General features: G+C 39.3%; 4 protein-coding genes across 7 annotated transcripts in view; 3 read left to right on the forward strand and 1 right to left on the reverse strand.

Moving 5' to 3' along the window:
• LOC109974287 (arylsulfatase I-like) overlaps window positions 1–2460 on the reverse strand; it is a 4160-nt gene extending 1700 nt beyond the window's left edge. The window contains exons 1-2 of one of the 2 annotated variants that reach the window (XM_020624419.1): window positions 2454–2460; window positions 290–590 (exon numbers count right to left, since the gene is read on the reverse strand). In XM_020624419.1, the coding sequence (XP_020480075.1) occupies window positions 290–590; window positions 2454–2460 (308 nt within the window). Of the gene's footprint in view, window positions 1–289; window positions 604–2453 lie in introns of those variants that run through there. The other variant, XM_020624418.1, reaches the window with a different exon arrangement.
• Window positions 2461–7284: 4824 nt separating this feature from the next.
• Window positions 7285–13509, forward strand: LOC109974309 (protein starmaker-like). Of its 2 annotated transcripts, XM_020624447.1 has the most exons (10): window positions 7285–7551; window positions 8911–8963; window positions 9080–9138; window positions 9522–9577; window positions 9726–9894; window positions 10582–11964; window positions 12044–12187; window positions 12267–12410; window positions 12490–12599; window positions 12711–13509. In XM_020624447.1, the coding sequence occupies exons 1-10, from the start codon at window positions 7444–7446 to the stop codon at window positions 12744–12746; spliced, it is 2262 nt and encodes a 753-aa protein (XP_020480103.1). In that variant the 5' UTR covers window positions 7285–7443; the 3' UTR covers window positions 12747–13509. The 2 variants fall into 2 exon arrangements, with proteins under 2 accessions (XP_020480103.1, XP_020480104.1); XM_020624448.1 differs by lacking the exons at window positions 12044–12187; window positions 12267–12410.
• A 114-nt stretch (window positions 13510–13623) lies between these two features.
• On the forward strand, window positions 13624–19576 carry tmco6 (transmembrane and coiled-coil domains 6). Of its 2 annotated transcripts, XM_020624449.1 has the most exons (12): window positions 13624–13830; window positions 14748–14854; window positions 14929–15041; window positions 15126–15309; window positions 15388–15489; window positions 15650–15741; window positions 15889–16005; window positions 16131–16245; window positions 16821–17001; window positions 17719–17813; window positions 18013–18177; window positions 18303–19570. In XM_020624449.1, the coding sequence occupies exons 1-12, from the start codon at window positions 13740–13742 to the stop codon at window positions 18423–18425; spliced, it is 1485 nt and encodes a 494-aa protein (XP_020480105.1). In that variant the 5' UTR covers window positions 13624–13739; the 3' UTR covers window positions 18426–19570. The 2 variants fall into 2 exon arrangements, with proteins under 2 accessions (XP_020480105.1, XP_020480106.1); XM_020624450.1 differs by lacking the exon at window positions 14929–15041 and having other exon boundaries at window positions 13742–13830; window positions 18303–19576.
• Window positions 19577–19782: 206 nt separating this feature from the next.
• LOC109974308 (uncharacterized) lies at window positions 19783–23045 on the forward strand. The gene is made up of 7 exons (XM_020624445.1): window positions 19783–19887; window positions 20062–20220; window positions 20388–20498; window positions 21310–21366; window positions 21757–21903; window positions 22040–22153; window positions 22959–23045. Exons 2-7 carry the CDS (start codon window positions 20089–20091, stop codon window positions 23016–23018), a joined length of 621 nt encoding a protein of 206 aa, XP_020480101.1. The 5' UTR covers window positions 19783–19887; window positions 20062–20088; the 3' UTR covers window positions 23019–23045.
• The last annotated feature ends 705 nt before the right edge of the window (window positions 23046–23750 follow it).

Here is a 23750-nt window from a genome sequence, read left to right on the forward strand (position 1 = left end):
TATATATATAAAATATCCCTTTCCATCCATTCAAATACAATAGCTTACAAACTTTTATGTAAACATCTTATAGTTCTGTAAAGTGCATCTAATCATTTCATTTCATTCAGGTAATCAGTTCTTGCACAGCAAACATCAGATGTATGTATTTGTGTTTTACATCAGTGTAATTCAGCCATAAACAACTGGCTAAAACATGAAACACTTGGTTCAAATTAGGCTATCAAAATTTGGTCAAAATAGAAAACAAGAAGTAATCTAGTCTCAAGTCTGAAGAGAGACACTTTACCTGCCGGTGATGAGTTGGCTTCTAGACGGAGTGCAGATGGGCTGGATGTAGTAATTCTCCAGCTTCACTCCGTCAGCAGCCAGTTTGTCCAGCACCGGTGTCCTGATGTCAGAGCCATGATAGCCGATGTCGTTGAATCCCTGGTCGTCTGTCATAATGAAAATAATGTGAGGAGGCTGTGGAATAGGAGACCTGTTAACAAAAGTTTGATCTGGCTCATTTTCCACCTGATTAGGACTCATCAAATCCCAGGTCAGGTAACCGAGGCTGAGCAAGCTCATCATGGAGAAACCGGTCAGAGCTGTCGTTGCCATGGCTTCTGTGGCACCAAGTATCTGTCGCACTATTAGTATATTGTCACCAAATCATAGTGCAGTGGGGCTCAGGATGAAGAATGTCCTCTCATCGGACTTTCAACTGACCCTCCATCCTTGCTTACTCTCCAAACTGTTTCAGCCTCCCTTGAAAACATTTCCCTAGTGGTCCTATTAACCCCGCCCAATTTCCTTGCTGCCTCACTGAAATAACATCAGCCACCCACCACTACCCAGAAACATACAGAAATATTTCTTCTCCTTCCAGGTGTTGATGGTGAGTTTGTATCTCACATTAGTAGACACATCTTTTTTGCTTGAAATTATTCAGCAAAATCCTAGTTTTGATTCTGCTGCCAAATATTTGCATTTATTCCTTTCAGTGTAAAGGCAGCTTTAAACACAAAAGCAGCCAAAAGAATCACACCATGCACCCTCCTGTTCATTCATGCTTTTTTATAGTAATTTGATGTCAATGAACCACACTGCCAACTTTGCAAATTACCAGAAAGCTGGTTTAGCTGTGGATGACAGAGCTTCTACAGAACGATCATTACTCAGAAAAACATGGTGTGTGAGGGGGATTTGAGTCTCGGGGCAGCTGAGGGGCCCTGCAGACACAATCGCAGACACTGTTTCCCACTCCACTCCACTGCGCTCACAAACACTCTTTTCTTATTCCCGCTGTTTTATGAGTACTCCAGACCTGAGGGAGACACAGAGCAGACTCTGAGTCTGATAACATCTCCAACCGGGGGTCAAAGAACCACTTTACAAATCATCCAACAGATCAACAGAAAGCAGCAGGGCTGCACAGCCTCAGCCTCAGCCCCCTTATTGCTGAGTACAACTGTGCAAAACATGCATATTTAAAAAGTCTTGCTCCCACCATCAAAAGTGGCCATTTGGAACAACGAATTTGTCAAGCTCAGAGACATGTGTCTTTCCAGATGATCCCTATTTCAGATAGGCTGATAATGGTACCTTAATTTTCTTGGCCAACAGACACCTTAGAACCAATCATTGCTTGCTACTGTCAGTGCCACTCGGTTAAAAAAAAAAGTCTAGTTTATCATGGGCCATTATAAAACCACTTCATGTTTTACTAAGTTGTAACATTTTAACAGGGAGTAGTCTGGTGATGTAAGACATCTTGTTATCAAGTGTGTCATCAGTGATTTGGCCATTGGATAGCACAGTCCAACCCTCTTTGAATGTAAAGACTGACTCTACGTTGTTCACCTTGGACAGAAAAGCCTTGGAGTGTTCACACATTACACGGCCTACAAACATACCTTGTCAAAAGCTGTCACTATAGCAACCGACCCCTCGTACTCTTGGCAGGGACTGCCAAGTGTTAGTTAGTGAAAAGTTAGCAGAAGTGTTAGAGTATATGTGCACAATAATGACTTAAAAACTGGATTGTTTTTATTTGTTTAGTTTTTAATAGTTTTCTATTTTTTGATGTGCAAAGTTGCCATCTGTTGCCAAGTCATATGTAATGTAACCCCACACACCTGTTGGTTTAGCTGAATGACTAAAATGTGAATCTTGAATGGACATGTGGTGTCTTATGTAGTCTACGCTGAGGTGAATACCTGCCACATGAAAGATACTGCAACTCAGCTTGTAAAGATGTTCAGTGAATGCACCCACAACAGACAGTGTACTTTCACAACCTGCGTAATATGAGAAGGCATTCAGATACACTAGTATGACCAAAGCACCATGGAGCACACTGTGTATGTTGTCAAACTAGGTGACAGAGGGGGGAAAAGTATTTCCCGCGGAGCATGATACAAGCACAGTCACTACATGGGAAACTGTCATGCTTCTGTATCAATAACAACTGTGCATCTTTCACATGCACAGTGGTATAAGTGAGATTATACTCTTCATTTTAAAACCTGAATCTGTCAAGTAGCTCAAGATCCTAAAAATGAAATCTGTTGAAATCAGGAGTTGTTCAGCATGCTGGAAGGTAAAACATAACACTTGTGCAAGTGCAGCAGAAGCATCTTTTCAAGAGGAGCTTCTGAGTTTAAGGAAGGTCAAACCCGGAAAGATGCAAAAGAAAAAACAAATTAATGTGCAGCTGAAGTTTTACATGTTTATTTATGTTGGGTTTTCTCTATATTGGGAGCGGCTTTGACAGCTGAACCAGAGAACTGTTGTGCAGTCACACTGAGTGAGTTGATATTACTGATTATAGTAGGTTTACAGTATGTCTGAATAACAGCAAGGTCAGCTCAGAGGCAATTAAAAGGACGGGGCAGAGAGTCGGCAGTGTAATAACATCACCCAGTAGGGGACCATACAGTATCTGTGTGACCCCTCTCTGCCAGGAAAGTAAGTGTCACTTATGAGATGTGACTCAACTGTTTTCTGTTGGTCAGAGGTGTAACTGCAGCTCACTGAGTCAACAACACTTCTACTCAAAGCTTACTCCACAACACAAACAACGCACATACCGAGGCACACAAATTATAAAGAAAGACTGTGCCCACATACTCATCACCCTCTAAAGTCTAAAAAGCTTTTTATATGTTGACACCACAGTCATACAGCTCACATGACACATTTGCTAATCTAGTCTTGAACTGGCATACTAAATAAAGAAATGGTTTGAAGACAGTATTTATAGGAACTGTTACCTCACAATGCACCATGAGTAGCTTTCACTGGCCACTATGTAAATGTTGGACAGACACCATATTCGGTTTCTGAATGTTATTTTCAGTTACTTGTATGTCGTGACTTTCCTTGGCCTACCGCTGCTCTGTTTCAAAGTGAGCTAAATGTATCAGCACTCTTGTAAAGAGCAGGGGTCTGTTTGCAGAAATAGTATAAATGAAAACCAGTTGGTGGTCATGACTCGTGTTGTTTGGGTGTAAAAGAATGTGACTCAAGCTGAGTTGCTGTTGAACTGGATGTGATTCTGCAGATATTTAAGTTTAAGCCAGACTTCACTGTTTTCAGTTTCTCACCTCCTCAGTCACTAGCTTTTTATCTTAGATGTAAATGTTTTAATGATGCATGACCATTTTCCTTTCTTCACGCCACGCTTCCTAAAAGTTACATATCATCAGGACAATTTCAGAGTGAGGTTTTGAGGGAGATGCTGTCTTTTGTATATAGAAATATTAAAAATATGCAGCCATGAAGTCAAGCTACTTGGGAAAGTCTTAGAGTAGTGTATATTTGTGTTGTGGACTTCTGTGGTGTGGTTGCTGGTTCTTCGGTAACCTTCTAATTTACCCAATTTCTTCCTGAGGATGTGAACAGGGAAGTGTTTCACAGAACTTTATGAATTTAACAATGTTTCATTTTTTTCTACTGGTCAATTAAAAGCAGATATACAAAACACAATCAAAGTGCAGTTTCATTCAGGAGTCTATTGCTTTACACCAGAGGGGTTCACTCATAACACTAATACAAGGCACTAGTTGCTTTTCAAAACCTTGTATTGACATTTTACCTCTTTTCTTCTCATAAACTCTGAATAAAACACACAAATATAAGACACATAACTTCTTCTCAGTTGTTTCCAAAGTGATTCTCTGAGGAACCATGAAGTGCAGTAATGAGTTGGAAAGGAGGCAACGACTTGGGGGTGCTGATCCTGCTGCTCCTGTGTCGGCTGGCTTTCACTGAGGAAGCGGTGCTGTTACTGAATACGGCTGCTCTCCTTTGCCATGAACACTGCCACCAATGCGCCCCTGCCAGTAAACCCCCCTCTCTTACAACAATTTTCAGATCTGAGTAAGACTGGGCGGAGGTTTTCTTTCTTCCTGTATGCCAGCCTCTCGCCAAAACCTAACTGTATTCAGGTTGTGACCATCTACTATATGGAAAAGTGCCTTTGTTTCAGACTTGTTCAACATGTCCCATTTTCCAGTTTCTTGTGTAATCATCTTTTCAACATCAGTCCATCAAGTGAGGGGTAGTTTAGGGCGATTTAGGACAGGTACAGTTTTAGGACACTCATTTTCTGAGGGGTAATTTAGGGTGATTTAGAACAGGTACAGTTTTAGGACACTCATTTTCTCTCATTGTTCAGTTACCTAAATTTAACAGGCTTCAACATAAATACCGAAAACTTTGTTTTCAGGCTAGCTAGCAAACATTTAGAACTTTTCTAATGCCTTAACTTTATGCCGTTATGCTGAATTACTTTACTTCAGAATAATTGCCACATATATCTAATATGCAGATATTGCACTCTGCCTTTGGAACTGCAACCAAAAATATTTTTGAGCTTTTCTGACCATTTCAACTTATTTGCATGATACATATACCTTTATATGGGTTATGTATAGTTCATATTTCATTGGGATAAATGTGTGTATTTATCTGTCCATCTCCTAGTACGATCTACTGGTACACCTTAGCAAATGAAACTTCACACCTGAGGTGGCAGTCCAGTGTCTGAGCGCTGGCCGCAGTTCTGGCTGTAGGCATGTTTGACTTGGCTCCTGTGGCACTGTAGCAGCACCTGGGCAGGAAGGCCAGGCACATTTCATCACAGCCCTGCAGCAAAGCCACCTGGATGGACATCTGAAAAACACTCACTATGGAACCCTGTGTGTTGGTGAATTTTACATTTCCTTGTTGCTCATTTTGTTTAATGTGTGTGTTTGTTTATTTATTTATTCAAAGAATGATATATTAATGCACCTTAAAGTGCCTATAGGTTTTGCTACTGTACCAAAGTGGCAGCACTGACAGGCTGTGACATATTAATGGTCCCCAGTAAAAACAAATCACACTGGCTGTAGTTGTAGGTAATCCTGCGGAGTGAGCACCGATGTGAGCTGCTAAATGTGTGGAATGTAAAGTAGATGTATTTCCTGTGAAACAGACTGCCCTTTACAAGGGTAACCTGGACAAATATCCCAGTTAATTTTACTGCAACATATCATCAAAGCCAAGTGAAATGGTTCTTTTTTTTTCTAGTGCTCAAGGGTGTGCACCTATCTGGCCCTCTCTGTTGCCATTTTATTTCTTTTTCTCTAGTAAATTTAACTCGTTCTCAGACACATCAGAAAATTATTCAAAATATTGTGCTGTTTAGAGGAGATGTGAGTTGAGGAAATATTACATTTCCTATTTTACACATCATTTTTCTTCCATAATATTTTAGTGGTCTGTTTCATCCAACAGCCAGAGAATAGAGAGCTGAGTCAGTTTTATAACAAACTTCATGGGCCAAACCAATGGAGTGTGTATGTTGGGAGAGGGGTTGTGTAAGATGTTGAAATCAAGCTTGTTGAGTTTGGAACACACACTGCTTTCCTTTCATAGTTCTGCTTGATGAATGAGGCTCTTTCAGACATTTAACTCCTGCTGACCCTTTTCTTATCCAATACTCTTCTCTGGTTTGATCCAAGGTCTCACCATCAGCCACAGTATCTCAGATCTACTCCATGGCAACACGTTGTGCCCAGACACCTTTAGCTTCCCCCCAGTTCAACCAAATAAATAAACACCTGATTGACAGGAAATCAGCCTTCCTGGCAGCTTATGAAATGTTTCTGATTTCTGATCCATTTAATTGGATAGTTTGTGATTTGTCTTACTCTGAGGAAGCTTTTTCATCGTGAAGACATTTAACAAGAGAGGTAAGTCAAAAAAATTCAAGCCACAAGAGAAGTTATTAAGGGACAGGAAGAGGAGGTTTGTTCAGTGGTTTATGTTGTCTCTCTTCTGTCATTTCTCACATTTTAGTGTCTGCACACACTCATCACATCTGGATATATACATAGACAGACAAACATATAGTAACATTTATAGGTAGTTTCCAGTTAACTTGTGCATGTTTGGACAATGGAACAAAAGTGGAGCAATTGGAAGAATCCACAAGAAGTTCCCATCAGGAAACAATCCCTCAGAAGCATCACATCATTGTTTTCATACTGTATGATTTTAGGGGATCTTAGACATATGGGGCAATTTTCATTTTAATTTTATTGTGGGGCTAACAGTTTCAATATTAATGTCTGTACTCTGACTAGAGCCAGGTGGTGCCATTCTCAATTATGTAAAACCACTAGAAACTATATAAACTTCTGCAGAAAGTCCTGAAGACACAACCTTGAGGAAGCTGATTTAGGAAGGCTACACACATTCTGCCAGAAAGCCAGATCACAAAATTGCAGCCTGGCAGCAAATCCTTTAATAGCTCAGCTCTTCTACTTGATCTCTCTCTGTGATACTGGTCTAAATTATACAGGCCTTGACTGACTTAAGAAAATAATGTACTGTATCTGTTCACAAATATCAAATTTCCATCCTGCGACAGAATATGCAGCTAAGCAGAAATTAAGCCAAAACTGACCAAATCATAGGAAACTTACAGACAAGTAAAATAAAATTAATAAATTGACACTACAAATGTAATTAAAAAAAAGAAATGTAAAGATGTTGAGAGACTGGGTCTTAGTCGATTTTTGTGAGTGGCTCAATATACTGCAATACTTGGGCCACCGATTGCAGTATTTTCTGCAGTATGCTGTGTAGTATGCACAGAATACTGGCTAGAGACTGCAATTGTCTTCAGAAAATGTCTCCCAACATTAATAACTTCATGTGATTTTTTTTTTATTAGAAGGGGAATGTTTTATATATTAGAATACTACCTCATAATGGCTTTTTTTGTACTACAGTTCCCATGGTGCACTGCGGCGGTAAAGAGAACTACATCCTGAGTGCAAAGTGAAACCTGACATGTGTGTGTTGTTGAGTAGCAGTAGCTGTGGAACATGCGCTCAGTTTTAATATGAAAGTACTTATATTCGGTACTTTTTACTGTTTCTTTGTCGGCTACTTCGTTTGTCGGTCATGTCCGTGAACGCCTCAAAACTAGAGCTGAACCAGCTGATTTACCGCCATTTGAAGGAGCATGGTTTCCACTCAGCTGCTAGTGAGCTACAGAGGCACAGCCCGCAGGTCACCACTGTACACACACACACACACACACACACACAGACTGTTGTATGAGTGACTGTAACAGTTTGTTACCATTTAATAACTATAACTTACTGTAACTGCTGCACAACAGGCTCTCTGCTATGTTCATGTGGTCTTCTGTGTCTCGGTGCTTTTACTGTAGTTTTGTAAGTGTTGTTACAAGTTGAACTGCAAGACTTCCATTTTTTTGTCATACAATGCGCCCAATTATACATAACTTTACTAAAATGTTGTTTTGATAAGGTAATTAGTAGCTCATTACTTTGACTCGTGTGTAAAGTTGTTTCCAACCACCAGACTCCTTTTCTTCAGTGGATTCATGTGGAAAATTTCCCTTTGTTTCAGTGTAGCTGACCCAGTGTATAACTAAATTATATTTAATAGCAAAATTCCATAAAATAAGGTAACAATATGATGTGTATACAGTGGTGGAAGAAGTGCTCTACACTACAGCAGAATATGTTGGGTGCCCACCTGATGACCCTGTAGACTTGCCTTCACTCCTCCACCCTAACAAAACTTGTATTGGTGGTAATAGTTATTGACTCATTGGGGTTGTTAGTAGTGTATTCTTCTTTTGTTTGACAGTCTTGGCACAACAGTGTCAGTGACTGGTCAACTGAGCGGACCTGGCTCTCAGGTGGCTGCCGATACAAGCCAGTTGGGCCGGCCACTGCTTAACCCCAGCAAATACAATGCAGATACTGTGTGTCAAGACGCATGATGCTTATTGTGGGACCCTAAAGATTTATGACGCTATGGCCTGATGGTTCAACATCATTTACAGTATCTTGTATACTGAGCTTCTGTTTGCTTTCAGATTCTGTGGCACATTTAATTGTGTATTATCAACTGCAGAATGGTACATTACACATGAATGTATTGTATATTGGATTCGAATTATTGATGCATTATCACATCACATTTAATGTTGAAGCTGATAAATGCTGAGCTAATTTCAACTACTGATAATGCTTAGAATTTGACGTACTGCAGGGACGTTTGTGAATTTCCCTCTGGGTATCAGTAAAGTCTGATGATTATACTGTATTTGTTAATAATCTGATTTGATTCTGAGTCCCCAATAGGCAGTTCATATGATGAGAATAACCATATAATGTTGTGTAATTAACGTCATTAGTTGTTAGTAGCTACATTAAATTGATTAGTTCTGCCTGTGCTTTTCTTGCTATGACAAGTCAAAATGTCTCCCAAGATAAGTTTTTATAAATCTGATATCAAGACCGAGATTGCATTATGTCTAGCTATGTTTATTGTATGTAATAAACAACTTACTCAGTGTATGTTTACTGTTTTTTATTTTCTGAATTTCTGCAGGGGGAGATAGAAACATCTCCATCATTACTGGACATCTACAATTCATGGTTAAAGTGAGTATGATTTCTCATTCCTTTCCTGAAATCAGACACATCGACTGGATGCCTTTAGCTGTAATGGGATGTTTTCCTTGTATTGATTTTGTTTCTGACAATGACTCAAAACACAGGCATCCAGACTCAGCCAAGAACTCCAGTCCTCAGAAACAAGAAAAGAATCCAGCTAAAGGTACAACTGCTTCTTTCCCAAAACTGACTTGTAGCATGTTAAAGTCAGGGCTGAACTAAGTGAGTGAAGGCCAATAATCAGATTAATTGTGTTTTTGAGATGTGGTCAAGAACAATTCAGGGATCTGGACCCTGGATAGGCAGGCAGAGCAGTTTGGACTTGTCAGGCTCGTCCTGCTCTCGCTTTCATTTGCCACCAATTTGTTTTAGGGTGACTTGTGTGTTTTCCTCCCATTTTAAAAACTAAAACATGCCTTAAAAATGTTCAGATGTTTTTCTCCACCTGGTCCATCTTTGCTCCAACCTCAAGGGATTTAAACTCTACATACATTATGTAGTTTGTAGTTATTTTAAAGTTAAAGGGTTCTGTTTTTTTATGTCCAGGCACGCCAAAGAAAAAGAAGAGTAATCCTGTGCAAAAAACTGACACACCAAAAAAGGTGCATTTTTATTTATGATTATTATTATTTATACATTCATTCATACCCTTTTCAGGATAAGCAGTATAGATCATGGATGGATGGATATTTACTATTATTGTTGTTGATTTTATTTATTTTGTGCCAATTGATGAATGTTTTTTTTTAGTCTGCATCAGCAAAAAGGAAAAAAAGTGAATCTGCAGAAAATGTAATCAAGACAAAGAAATCAAAGACCCAAACAAAGGGCAAGGCTGTGTCTGCTGGGGAAGATGATTCAGACTCTGACAGCAGCCTGGACGTGGAGAAATGGAAGAAGCTTGTCCAGCAGATGACAGGTTGGTATGTGTGTTTGGGGAAAAAAGAAAGAGTCACTGAGTGCATCATTCATTTGCAAGTATGTAAAGGATGAGGTGATGAGGACAATTCTGGGAATTTAAAGAGAAGACACAACAAACAGTATTTTCCAGTTAGTGTTTTCCACCAGTGCTGGGAGTGACACATTAGGGCTATGACGTGCATTTGAAGGTAAGATAAAGTAGTCTCCACAATAAAGAAAGAAGCCATTCACAATATGGACGGTTGTTTTAATTAGAAACACGTTGAGTCTTTCAAACGTTCCTAGTGAGCTGTAACTAATGTCTCCAAAGGCTGAGCGCTAAAATGATTGTGTTAGTCAGACACTGGGCTCCAGATAAAAGGAAAAGTAAGCAGTGGGTTCACTTTGGAAAGAGACTAAATGAAGGATGGAGAAAGTTAAGAGGTGTGGAAAATGCAGGAAACGGTGGAAGGCGAGGCAGGTGAGGGAGATGAAAAGACAGGGAGAGCCGAGTCCTTTCACTTAAGGAGAGAATGACAAGCACCAGACAGGACAGCACCACCCAGGAACAACCAGTAAACAGTGATTTCATACAAGCATGGCTGTGTACAGTAGCTGTGGGGGTGCCATTGATGTTTTCTTTTAAGCATTTGTGCCTCCCAGTCATGTTTACTCAATGTCTTCACCATGTTGACTCTGCCTGCAGTGGCTGACATAACCAAGATGGACACCCTCAATGCTCTAGACTCCTCTGCACCGCAACCCAAGAAAAAGAGAGTCAGAAAACCCCGGGCGAAGCCTCCTGCAAAAACAGGCACTTCAGTTCAACAGAATAATAGCATGGTTGAAAAGAATGACAAAGTGGTGGGGAAAGCTGTAACAGAGTCACCAGCAAAGAACAGTGAACCCAAGAAGAGCAGTCCAAAAAAGATGACACCTGTGACGACCTTTGACACCCTGAGCCAAGAGCAACACCTGAAGGCTGCAGAGGACAGACCCCCTTCATCCATTCTGTCCCCTTCAAAGCAGACACCAGTGAAAGAGAAAAGGAAAGTGGTAACTCCCAGTAAAGAAGCAACTGATGAGATGATGTCTGAGCCCAAAAAGAAGAAGAAGAAAAAAGATGCAAATAAAGACAAGGTGGAAGGGAAAGCAAGTGAGACCGGTGAAGATGGCAAAGAAAAAGGCAGAAAAGAGGAAAAGAAAAAGAAGAATGAAGTTGTAGAGAATGAATTTAATGATGAATTGGTGGTGGAGAAGAAGAAAAAAGGAACAAAGGGAGACAGCAAAAGGAAAAAGAGTGAAGAAGAAATCATGGTGAAGAACAAAAATGTGACTGGTGATGATTTAAAGGAAATTTCAGAGACAACAGTACAAGGAAAGAAAAGCAAGAAAAAGGAGAAGAAAGCGGACAATGAAGAAAATTCAGTTGAAAAGGTGAAAGAAAATTCAGAGCAGGTAGGTGAGGAAGTCAAACTAAATACAGAGAGAGTTTCTGAAAAGAAAGCAAAGAAGAAAAAGACACATGATAGTGAGGGAACATCAGAACAAAAAGGCGAAGAGAAAGAAAATCATGAGCAGATACTTGAAAATAAAGCAAAGAAGAAGAAAAATGAGACAGAGAATCCTGGTGAGGAAAACTCAGAGCAGATCATTAAAGAAAAAGCAAAGAAGAAGAAAAGGGAGAGCGCTGATAGCGAGGAAAACTCAGAGCAGATTGTTAAAGAAAAAGCAAAGAAGAAGAAAAGGGAGAGCGCTGATAGCGAGGAAAACTCAGAGCAGATTGTTAAAGAAAAGAAGAAGAAAAAGATGGTGAATCCTGGTGAAGAGAACTCAGAAGAGACCGTTGAAGAAAAGAAGAAGAATAAACAGCATAAATTTATTCACCATGAGGGCCTATTGGAGCAGATAGCTGAAGAATATACACAGACCAAACACACAAAGAGTGGCAACATAGAGAAAAGGGCAGACCAGATTACTGAAGTGAAGAAGAAAGGGGACTCATCATTGAAAAATAATGCAGTTGATGCAGAGCCACTACCTCCACCTAACATTGAAACTCCAAGTCCACCAACAGAGAAGAAGAAAAGTGAGTAAATAAGTCAAAAAGTCATTACAAAATGCTGTTTTTTAAGTCTGTATTCATTCTTCAATTGTCCTTCTCTCAGAGAAAAGCAAGTCAAAATCAGCTGAGGTCCCAGGAACACCTGCAGGTTCTGTCCAAGAAAAATTGAAAAATAATACATTTGACACAGAGCCACTACCTCCCCCTAACAGTACAACTCCAAGTCCACCAACAGAGAAGAAGAAAAGTGAGTAAATAAGTCAAAAAGTCATTACAAAATGCTGTTTTTTAAGTCTGTATTCATTCTTCAATTGTCCTTCTCTCAGAGAAAAGCAAGTCAAAATCAGCTGAGGTCCCAGGAACACCTGCAGGTTCTGTCCAAGAAAAATTGAAAAATAATACATTTGACACAGAGCCACTACCTCCCCCTAACAGTACAACTCCAAGTCCACCAACAGAGAAGAAGAAAAGTGAGTAAATAAGTCAAAAAGTCATTACAAAATGCTGTTTTTTAAGTCTGTATTCATTCTTCAATTGTCCTTCTCTCAGAGAAAAGCAAGTCAAAATCAGCTGAGGTCCCAGGAACACCTGCGGGTTCTGTCCAAGACGCCACAGACACACAAACCATCGAAACACCTTCAAGTGATACCCACAAAAAGGTATCACAAGATAGATGTTACAATTCATAACATTATATTAGTCTGAGAGTTGAATTCCTTAATTCTTCAGATCTTTCACTCATCTGTGAATTTTCCTGTAATTCTCCACAGAAAAAGATGCACAAACACAAGAGCACAGAGTTATGAACTTGTGTGATTCCTCATCCATGCAGAACCAAAGGATGAAGTCAATACTTCCGACCCTATTTCTAACCATATTTTAATGGTTAGAAGGATCTCTTCAAACTTTTTTAAAGCAAGATTGTCTTTTTATGTTGGTACAATTTTTATCTTTTTTATCACTTTTATTTTTTTACTGAGTGTGGCATACTATGCCACAGCTGTCTTTTTTTACTTGGTGGTAATTGCCATTTTAATGGCATGGATATACAGTATATAGGTGATTGTTTTATGGAACATATGGTATGTATGATGTACAGTATATGGTCACCCTCCTGTTTTCAAAGTGAAATTCAGTCATTGATTAAAAGGAGAAATGACTCTTTCAGTCACGGGTATATACGATAATCTTAAACCCGCCTGATTTTCTGAATCACTCCCCAAATTTCTGATTTTCATGATTTAGATGTAATGACACATTGTGAAGACACTGTAATTACCAGGGTTTATACTAACTTTCTTTCATTCTCAGTATATGTTTAGTGCTATACTAGCTGTCTTGTAATGGTCACAAAAGGCAAAGTTCTTGTGTATAAAACATTTTCATATTTAAAAATAATTTTAAATTCATTTTAATAGTGTGCAAGTGTGCTACATGAAAGTTGTGTTTGTGAGAAATGTGCATCCTCTTTACTAAAGTTTTAAATGTTTGGTCAGACTTTCATGTACTGTATGTATTACATGCAGTTTTTTAATACAAATTAAACGCCATAGTTTTTTAATCATCTGGTTTGTCTGAAGTCTGCTGTTGTGGTTACCATTGTTGGCAGAAACACGCAGTAGCCTGCTACTCCGAAGGTTTCCACTGGGCGGCGCTCCAGCAGCCGGAAGGTGAGCGGACACAGAAGAAGAGTGTCATTATTATTATTAACGAGCTACAGTGAGCCACAGTAACATCTTCCAATATGAAATAGCTAGTGAACCAGTTTGGCTTTATGTTACTGGCTTCAGAAGAACCAAATGTGGAGGTTAAACAAAGTTCGCCACAAAGCTGGTCGACAAGGCGACAGTTTGGAGGAGCTAAGGTTAAAGAGACGAGATCACGAAAAAGGTTTGGTTTTAGGTTGAAATGCTGTAACTTTGAACGGTAGCGTTACTGTGTACTTAACTGCAGTTATTTAGCAAGGTGGTGTTACGCTCCCGTCAGCAGGCTTATACTAGTAATATTAACTGTTAGTTAATGTTAACCTAATGTGTGGAAAAGAGGTTGCAGCAGTTAATGTAGTTTACAAGGACAGCAACTTGGACAGTTCACATAACAGTCAGCAGCGCTATCGCATAATGTAAGTAACATCAGACACAAAACGGAACTTGCCGTGTCATTTGCAGCAGTTTTGTCTCTTTGTAATTGTTCTACATCGCTCTGTGGTTATTTTGTATATCACCGTGATCATTTTACTTTGCTTTCTGGTCATTTAGTAGTTGTTTCGATTGACTTTCTAACAAGAAACCCTTGACCCCTTTGGGTCCCTGGTCCTGTACCCAGTAGGACTGTTAAGTAAACCATCAATGATCTTCATCTAACGCTCCACCAGTTGTCATACTTACAAACCCCATTAACAGCCCACCCGTCATAATCTTCTTATAATATAACATGGTGATATAGGCTCATAAGTATTGTCCATAGCTTACATATAATGGCAGCCAAGAATGCGGTTCACCATTGAATATTGCTTTCACAACTGCTGAAAACAATGTTTGTAGTATAACTAATGGAAGTAGTATAACTATGGCAGCCTTCAAGACAATACGTTGTCCGTACAATAATATACTAGAAGATAACAAAATATACCCCTAAGATGATATCTAGTCATGTTTTCAGGGCTACATTCATACATCGTTCAGCTACAAAGTCAGTTATCCACGGAGCAGCTGACTTGTAGGGCATCTATGTGCCGAACAGCTACGTGTGATAGGCTGCACTCCAACAGAAAGTAATGTGATATTTGTTGATCTTAACTGCTGTAGCATTGAGACAGGCCCGCAGAGACAGACAGCTGGTGAGCAGGAGGCTCCTGCTGAGTGAAGATGAGGACCAGCCAGATGTCTTCATGGACACTGCTCCAGGAGAACAGGTGAAACAGATGTGCTGAATGATGTGTTGATTCATATAAAACTTGCTATCTTAATATTTTTCTCATTTCCCCAGGACGTTGTCTGTCTGTTCCAAAAACTTAAGCACAGCGGGCCAGAGAGGGAGGCCCAGCTGAAAGCCTTGAGCAAAGCTCTCCGTGACCCATCAGCACGTCTCACCTTTCTCAAGTACAGTGGTAACTGTTGTTGCCTCGTCAAATGAGTCTGTTTATTAGGTGTTGTATCTATCTGTGAATCCGCCTTTCTTTTCAGGCAGGAGAACGGCATGCACCTGCTGGTCAGTCTTCTCACTGGCTCCAATGCACAGTGGCGTCTGCAGGCTGGTCGGTGTCTTCATGAGCTGTCTCTTTCCGCCCACACCAGCGTGGCCGCAGCCTGTCTGCCTGCCACTACCTACCTGCTCACCTACCTGTCCGGACAGAGCACCAAGTTCACTGTGAGTACCCACCAGGAAGTATGAAATGTAATCACCTAATTATGCAGGAGACTTGAAACTTCCTACATGTGTACACAGGAGCTGTGTCTCTACACACTGGGTAACTTATGTCCAGACAGTGCTGTACAAGACAAACTCCTGGCCCAGGGAATCATACCAGCTCTGGCCAGCTGTATAGAGGTAATCAAACAAGATCCATTGGTCTTGTCTTTTGTAATAAACACCTCAACTTTACTAACATTCATAGAGTTTTGCAAAGCTCTGAACTGGGGCCACACAAAGTTAAATGTACAGCAGTAATGCTAACATGTCACTCTTGATGTTTCTGTGTGTGAACCAGAACCAGAGACATAATCTAGCGGTTGTTGAAGCGGTGGGGTTCACCCTCTCTCAGCTTCTCCAGGCCAAAGATGCAGCAGAGAAAATAATCCCGTAAGCACTGCAGTGGCACACCAGTACCTGTCTCTGTTCTTTACTGTGCTTTTCACTCAGAAGATGTTAAATTCACTTCCTGTGTAGGGTGTTACATCCATTAGACACTGTCCTGAGTTATGTAAAGGTCCCTGCGTCTTTCCGCAGTATGGTCCTGGCCTCCAGCTTACCTTCACACTTGTTATCAGTCCTGACTCCTGATCCAAATTTTGGCCTGGCACCTGCTATTGAGTGTGCGTGGTGTCTACACTACTTAACATGCAGGTGAGAGCTGTGTGTCAGCAAACTTGTATTTACCCTCTTCTATTATGTGCAGTTGTTTCACAAACAGTGTAACTTTACTGATTATAATAATAATGATCTGTCTCTCTTCTGCTTTTATTTTGAAGTATTGTGGATAAACGAGAGCTGCTAGCTCATGGAGCCCTGTCACAGTGCAGTTCACTGTTAGTGTCACTAGGTGATGCTATCGCTGTAGGAAACAAAGAAGAAGGAATTGAGTTGGTAACAAAATTAACACTCTTGTTCTTTTCTTTGTTTATTAATTGCTTGAGACAAATAATGTATGTCAGTACTTTTTATTACTGCTGACCAATTTTCAAAGCATGCATTACATTTTTCTATTAATATCTTAATCGGTAAGAGCTCAGTTGATTTTGGTTCCTGTCATCATGTTATGAAGATCAATAATGCAGAGATGTGAAAATTAGTTAAGACAAGTGGTACATCACTGTGAACAGTGTTGGTGCATTAAAGGAAGCTTCAGTTTCAACAACAGAAAATCCCCAAGGGTTAAAGCTATAAGACTTATTATGTAGTTGTTTCTTGCATTACACAGGTTGTAAAAACGAGGGTTTCATTACCTTTTATGATAAAAAAGAATTGAATTTTCATACTGAAAGGCAAAAAAAATCAAAAGCTAATGAAACATTTGCTAAACATGTTCAGGAAAATGAGCCAAAGTGCAATGTATAGTATATTATACACTACTTGTGATCTTTAGAGTGAAGTATGCAACATTACCAGTATGGAATGGTTTAACTGACATGGGCATTTTTCCATCTGGTGACCCACTTTAGCTTGTCTGTCCTCTGCTGCGGTGCGTAGGGAACCTTCTGGCCTCCTGCCCAGTGGGAGACCTGAATACTCAAGTGTGTGACGTTCACCTTGTGGTTGCTCTGTGCGCACTTATCCAGGCCTACCTACAGACTCGGCCAGCCTTGGCCAGAGAGAGTGCCTGGGTCCTCAACAACCTGACAGGTGAGAGCAGTCTGGTGCAGTCACCTCTGGTCTCTGCTCAGGCCCAAACACATACGTCTGCACTGATTTTGGTCTTGAAAATGTGGAAACTGGGAGGGGGATTTCTGTTATACTCAGCAGTGTCTAGTTTAGGAAAAGCTCATAGAAGCAGACATTATTAGGGCGTAATTAGGCATGCACGTTGTACACTAGATCATTGTTGATACCTCGCCCCAATGGTTTTGGTTTGAACTTTTTATAGACAGGTTACTTATATTTGTGCAACAAAACCAAGTAATTGATTGATTGATGAAATTAGTTGGCTTTTACATGAGTTTTATTGAACCTTTTGTGCTACACACATCTAAAAATACAAACACGGACTTGTATAACTCAGGACATTTGATCCAAAGTATTCCCAGTCTGATTATTATTTTACTATTGTTGTCAGTAACTGTATCAACAGATCATCAGCTGTTTGTCTTTAAAAGGGTTTGGCATCTAGCCATTTTGCCATAGCCGTGTAGTTTATGAAGAAGTTGTTTGTCATGTTTCTTTTCATTCCTTTATCAGTATCTTTGGTGCTAAATTTATGTTCATTTTACTGATCGTGAAAACCTGAATGAATTTATGACAAGAGTTTCCTTCCGTACACACCCGAGGACTGATGTATTTATTCAGAGTGACTGTGTTTAATGGGATTTGTTCTGACCCCTGTCATGTCACTCTCTGTTCCAGCTCACTCCAGTGATTTCTGCTCTGCTCTCCTCTCCTTCAACTTGGTCCCTGGACTGATCCAGCTTCTGCCTTTCTCTCAAGGCATCAATACATTGGTCAGTGCATGCCAAATTCAGACTTCAGTATTATTGTATTAGTAGTATGCTTCAGTTATTGTGGAACATAATGATCAGCATTGTATTTGTTCTGCTGCTCTTATACTGGGATGAATCTAGAGCTTGTTCCTTTGTTGGCACACAACACTACATTGTTATAGCACCATCTCACTGGTCTGTGCCTTCTTATTGACCTCAGATCCTCAGGGTTCTTGCAAATGTTTCCCACAAGAAAAAGTTCTGTGTCCAGCTGGGCCAGCTTGGATTACTGTCTGCACTCTGTGCCACGCTTAAAATGACCGACCAAGAAATGGTGACCCTGAGTCTGGACATCCTCTTCATGTTGGTATCTAGCACGCCACAGGTAAGCAAGAGCACTTCAGTGAGCGAAACCAAATCACATAATGATTAGCTTTTGCTAAGCTGCCATCTTTGCAAAAACCTTTACCAGTGTTGTCTTGGCTGATGCGTTGCTTTTTTTTATTTTAGTTGGCTGAAGAGTTTGAGAGGCAAGGTGGATTGTCACTGTTAGAAGCCATTCAGTACAACAGTGAAGGAGAGATGAGGCGAAGAGCAACATACCTGCTGGAGCACCACCTACTGTTACTCTAACCATACTTCACAGTGAAGACATCTGTATAGTTTTGTCCTCTGGTGAATCTGTGGTAATCAAGAAATCAAAAAATGAGTTATTTGATCTGTTGTGCTGCAGGTGACCAACACACCAGGACACAGTGTGTCTTTAAACAATGCCACAGAAACTAATGCCTGGATATCAAGTATCATGTCCTCAGGTCATATTACTGTATATTATAACAGTATTTTATTAGCTGTAAAGATGAAGTGTATATATATTTATACCTGAGAATCAGTACCTCAGTCTTACACTCATTCAAAATCAAAATTGTATTTATATTAAGATTAGGTCTTTTTTGCAAGTCTCATCTGACAGGAAAACACCTGCTGTATGAACTGTAGGGGTTGACTGTAAATATCTTGAATGATGGTGATGAAAAACATTTTTTGGTTATGCAACAATGGCAGATTTTTAGAAGTAGCGTGTCTTTTGAGCCATTAATCAAATGCTGGATAAATTATGAATTAATAAACAGCTTTACATCAAACTTGACACATTTTCTGAGACCAAGATATTATGTGGATAATAATACTTAAGTTTTCTTGTTTGATTTAGTTCAGCGATTATTTATATAATGCAATATACTCAATTTTGTCTTGTATATAAAGATTAAATGTAACCCTTATTGTATTGTCCCAGGTGTAATGATATTGATTGTTTAATGCAAGGCACATGAACATGTTCATAACATGTTTATTTTTCTGAGCCTCATAAAACTAGCGAGACTTGGGTTCATGAAAACGATTGTTGTGGTGGTGAAAATGCATTAATGAACATAGAGATGATAACCTGCATCAATATTGACATCACTCCAGATCAGTCTCTTCAGGTAATACAATACATTTTTTTCTAATGTTGGTTTGCACAGCTGTGTGTTTAGTGACGGCATTAGAAAAGGTGCAGAGATGCCTTTAAAATGTTAAACCTCTGGAAAATTGTTCTGATCAATGTCCTATCTTGACAGCTTCTTCTGTTTGAACTGAAGAAATGTAGAGCTGAAACTGTGTGTTAACAGGTTGGCTAAATAAACAAAAATAACAGCCCAAACCTTTTGATAAATGATAATGATGTTCATTTATAAAATAACTGGCTGATTAATGGATAATGAAAATGATCTTTAGCTGCGAGGTCTGGCATTTTCTGTCTTCTTTAAGTCGGTGTCAGGTTTGCCCGGCTGCACCTACTTTCTCACTCCCCTCGCTCTGTATTCACTCCCTTACCCTGATTACGTTATCCTTTACTCAGTGAAATTTCATTTTGGCTTGGTGACTGAGTGAACATTGTATTGAGCAACAGCCTCAGCCTGAAACTTGCAGTGTCCAGCTCCTCCTCTTAATGAAAAAATAGAGGAAGGCTCAGATTTCCTTACTTCCTGTGTCCACACTCAGCAGCCTCTTTCCGTTATCTTTTCTGCTCTGCGTGACAAACTGAACCAAGGTGGGTCAGTTATTGTTGTGTGTGTGTGTATATCTGAATTTTGTGTGACTGCTGTTTTTTAGGTATCTGGGGTCATTCTGTTGCACTATGACTGCTGTCTCTGTTAATTTATAATGGGCTCGAAGGGGAAAATATTCATCTGGTTCCAGACACTCTTGTTGTGTCTTCACACAGCCAAATAGTGTGTGTCGTCTGTTGGCAATGGAAGGCACTGAGCAAACGATTAGAGAGAGAACAACAGAAAGAGACGGGACTCAGGAGGCAGACCACAGGGTGTTGTTAACCAGCAAGCCTCTGCATCGCTTTGTCCAGAGAGAGCCCAAAAGCCTTGGGGTAACACATCACACAATCCAGGGATAGTTATATGACCTTGTGCCTATTGTATATCTTACAAGTAGGAAATAGGTGTATAGAAATATTTCTACTATACACAAAGAGCAGCCATAAAATATTATTCTACTGTTGCTACTTTCATGCATCCTTCCTCTTCTCCTTCCCAGATTGTCATCCTGATATTTGGCTGTATAGAGATCCTGATGGGATTTCAACTGGCCCGTGAAAATGAACGAACCTCTACTTTTGCCTATGTCCCCTTTTGGCAGGGAATTCTGGTACAGTATATAACATTTGATTTAGCATTCTGGAGAAATGTTACTTAACTGACTATATGATCAATAATATATTGTACTTTTCATTTAGAAAACCCTGACACTTGTCTTGAAAATTACAGTAAAAGAGAGGCACCTTAAATTCTCCTGAAAACTTGGTGTCAAAACATATATACCCTGACTTTTTTGCCAAGACTTATTGAAAAGAATTAAGAATTATTACTGAAACTTTTAATTAGTGAGCTTTAGAGGTCTTGGTAGGTGGGCTTTGTTGCCTTCATATAAAGTAAAAATAACTTTGTTTTCAGTTTATATGCTAAGCTAGGCTAACTGGCTGCAGGGAGGATGCTTCATATTTATTGTACAGACATGAGTGGCATCAAAATTCTAGCAAAACAATTTTACTGATATTTTTGTCCAAAGGTAGTCTTTAAAGTTCATTAATTAAAATACTTCATCACTCACATATGCACATACACAAAAGCTTTTTGGACAGAGCTGTTCTAAATGTCTACATGTTCCCCCGTGTTTCCAGTCTTCATGTTGAGCGAAGCTGACTGGTCGTTTGCTGTAGCCCTACAGACACACAGTAAGGGTTGTATTAGTGTTTCCATCTCTTGGCAAAAACGAAAACAAAGCAAATAAGCGTATGCAGGGCGGCCTGTTATGTAGTCTGTGGATTTTATCACATTTCCACTATACACAACGTTTTTCTCCAGCTACCATGATGACAGTCATGACATATGAAAAAGGCAATGTCACACGCAGTTTTCAAAAATATAATGTTGTGATAACCTGTTTATTATTATTTAAGTTTATCATCTGCGGAACTCTGTCTATCTACACTGAGGTACACCCGTCAAAGAAGATGGTAAGTATATTTCTATTTTATGTTCCAATTGTAGTTGTAGTGTTTAATTGTATTTTATCATTCATCATAATCTATTTAATCTTTTCCAGGGTTATGTAGTCTGTGGATTTTATCACATTTCCACTATACACAACGTTTTTCTCCAGCTACCATGATGACAGTCATGACATATGAAAAAGGCAATAAGTCACACGCAGTCTTAAAAAAATATAATGTTGTGATAACCTGTTTATTATTATTTAAGTTTATCATCTGCGGAACTCTGTCTATCTACACTGAGGTACACCCGTCAAAGAAGATGGTAAGTATATTTCTATTTTATGTTCCAATTGTAGTTGTAGTGTTTAATTGTATTTTATCATTCATCATAATCTATTTAATCTTTTCCAGGTGACTGTGTGTTTGGCCATGTATGTGATTTCCCTCTTGGGAATCATAGTCTCTGGTAGCTTCAGGCTGTTCTGCTTCAACCACTACAGCTACCTTTATCACTGGGCATCATACCAAGAGCATAATATTTGGGCCTACTACAGAGCAGTGAGCTACAGCATATATACAGTATATTTCCCTAAATGGATGACAAAGTTTGAGTGTATGAACAACTCATATTTGCCTAAATGGGTGACAAAGTTTGAGTGTATGAACAACTCTCTCCTTCACTTCCTGTTTTCAGGAGCAGCTCTTTGGTGTTGAAGGCTTGCTGCTCGCTTCCTCTCTGTGCGTGTTTGTGCTTCTAATCTTCTTGTGTACCGTTGCACGTCTAGCGCTGAAATCAACACAGAATCAGGTAATGCAGTTTTCACTGTTACTTTATAACAATGATCCTTCTCACTGAGATTTAAATGTGTAATTCAAATTTAAGCCTGTGGAGGGAGATCCAGTATTTCTTTTGAACCAGCATAAGAGCTGCAGCCAATATACTGTATAAATGACAATGTACAAAGACTAAGCAAATATACTAAAGGCATGAAAAGTAAAATAAAAATGAATGAAAGGAAGAGCCTTTGCAGCAGCAGAAATAAGAGCTATGATTTATATATAAATGCTTTTCCTTCTCTCCTATGCTGTCACTTGATTTGTGATCTCCCTGATTTGTGCTCGGACCACAAGGTATGGTTGAAAGTTTGAAATGATGGATCTTTCTTGAAACTTAATGCAGGATGTCAGCATTAATCACAAGTGGTTTCATATAATCTCAACCCAAAAAAAAATCTTGGCCAAGAGGGGCAGTAACAACAGTGATTTACAGACAAACATGACAGAAAATACACAGCAAAATAATATGTGGCTATAAAATCATTTGAAAATTCTAGTGGATTTATATATAACATTGCATCATAGAATCAAACTGGCTTGGGCCTTAAACCAACCCAACAGCTGACTCAAACCACAGAAGCTGTCAACCAATTTAAAACCAATAGCTTATAAGATGAATGCATCAAGAGACTAAAATACCCCAAAACAGCAGCAGACAGAAAAAGCCAGATGTCATTTTCACAATATCTGATAAACAATGATGTGGGTCAGTCATCATTTTCTTGTCTTCTTCTTTTCCTCTTTCCTACCCTGATCCACCTCCATATCTTCAACAGGTTATCATCCAGCGCATATCATCACCACCACCACAGCAAAGTGACACCACGTCAGACTAAAATCAGTCTTTTCAAGTATTATTCTGCAGTAATTAACACTCATTCCCGGTGTTGACCTACACTGTGAGAGAAATTTCTTTCTCGGTGTTGACCTACACTGTGAGAGAAATATTATATGTCATAATTCCACACAGTGTCATGTGTGAATGTGACACAAGAGTTCAGCCATAGCATTTCACGTGAACGTGACACAAGAGTTCAGCCATAGCATTTTTGCTTTTTGTAAAGTTTATATAGAAATGAAGGATTTCTGTTGCCTCATGGGAGAAACATGCATTTATTAAGGGAGCATGTTAATAACATCTCTCTAACAGCATGTAACATTATTCACTGTGCACATTAGACTTCAACTAAAGCATCAAGGTGAATAAGTCTTACATACAATGATATTGATTTATTATCACAATATGCAGTGTTTGGATCAAACTTTGTCCAATGATGATATCGATCAATAGTCATCTGATTAACGATGGTAGTAACACCTAATTCTTAGTATATTTTGTACTAACAATAATGTAGTTATGATAGTTAATGCTGGTTAAGTCACACAGAAGGCCATTTTTCTAGATTTTATACAGTAAACATACATCTGCACCACAATCCTCTAAAGTACAGGAAAGTTAGGATTTCTATTACTATTGTTTACATGTTCTGTAATTGCTAAACCCTTGTGCCAAATATCATCTCCATTATCTGCATTATTATCACAATATATGCAGTGTTTGGATCAAA

Source organism: Monopterus albus, unplaced genomic scaffold (genome assembly GCF_001952655.1).
Source record: "Monopterus albus unplaced genomic scaffold, M_albus_1.0 scaffold327.1, whole genome shotgun sequence".
NCBI lineage: Eukaryota > Metazoa > Chordata > Actinopteri > Synbranchiformes > Synbranchidae > Monopterus > Monopterus albus.

Bases quoted from the DNA above. Each gene is read 5' to 3' on its own strand.
- tmco6 (XM_020624449.1), top strand. From the start codon at position 13,740: ATGTGGAGGTTAAACAAAGTTCGCCACAAAGCTGGTCGACAAGGCGAC. The intron at 15,310-15,387 runs GTGAGTACCCAC...ATGTGTACACAG, and splicing joins GACAGAGCACCAAGTTCACT to GAGCTGTGTCTCTACACACT. The intron at 16,006-16,130 runs GTGAGAGCTGTG...TTTATTTTGAAG, and splicing joins CTACACTACTTAACATGCAG to TATTGTGGATAAACGAGAGC.
- LOC109974308 (XM_020624445.1), top strand. From the start codon at position 20,089: ATGGAAGGCACTGAGCAAACGATTAGAGAGAGAACAACAGAAAGAGAC. The intron at 20,499-21,309 runs GTACAGTATATA...TTATTATTTAAG, and splicing joins CCTTTTGGCAGGGAATTCTG to TTTATCATCTGCGGAACTCT. The intron at 21,904-22,039 runs GTGAGCTACAGC...TCCTGTTTTCAG, and splicing joins TTTGGGCCTACTACAGAGCA to GAGCAGCTCTTTGGTGTTGA.
- LOC109974309 (XM_020624447.1), top strand. From the start codon at position 7,444: ATGTCCGTGAACGCCTCAAAACTAGAGCTGAACCAGCTGATTTACCGC. The intron at 9,139-9,521 runs GTACAACTGCTT...TTTTATGTCCAG, and splicing joins AGAAAAGAATCCAGCTAAAG to GCACGCCAAAGAAAAAGAAG. The intron at 11,965-12,043 runs GTGAGTAAATAA...TCCTTCTCTCAG, and splicing joins ACCAACAGAGAAGAAGAAAA to AGAAAAGCAAGTCAAAATCA.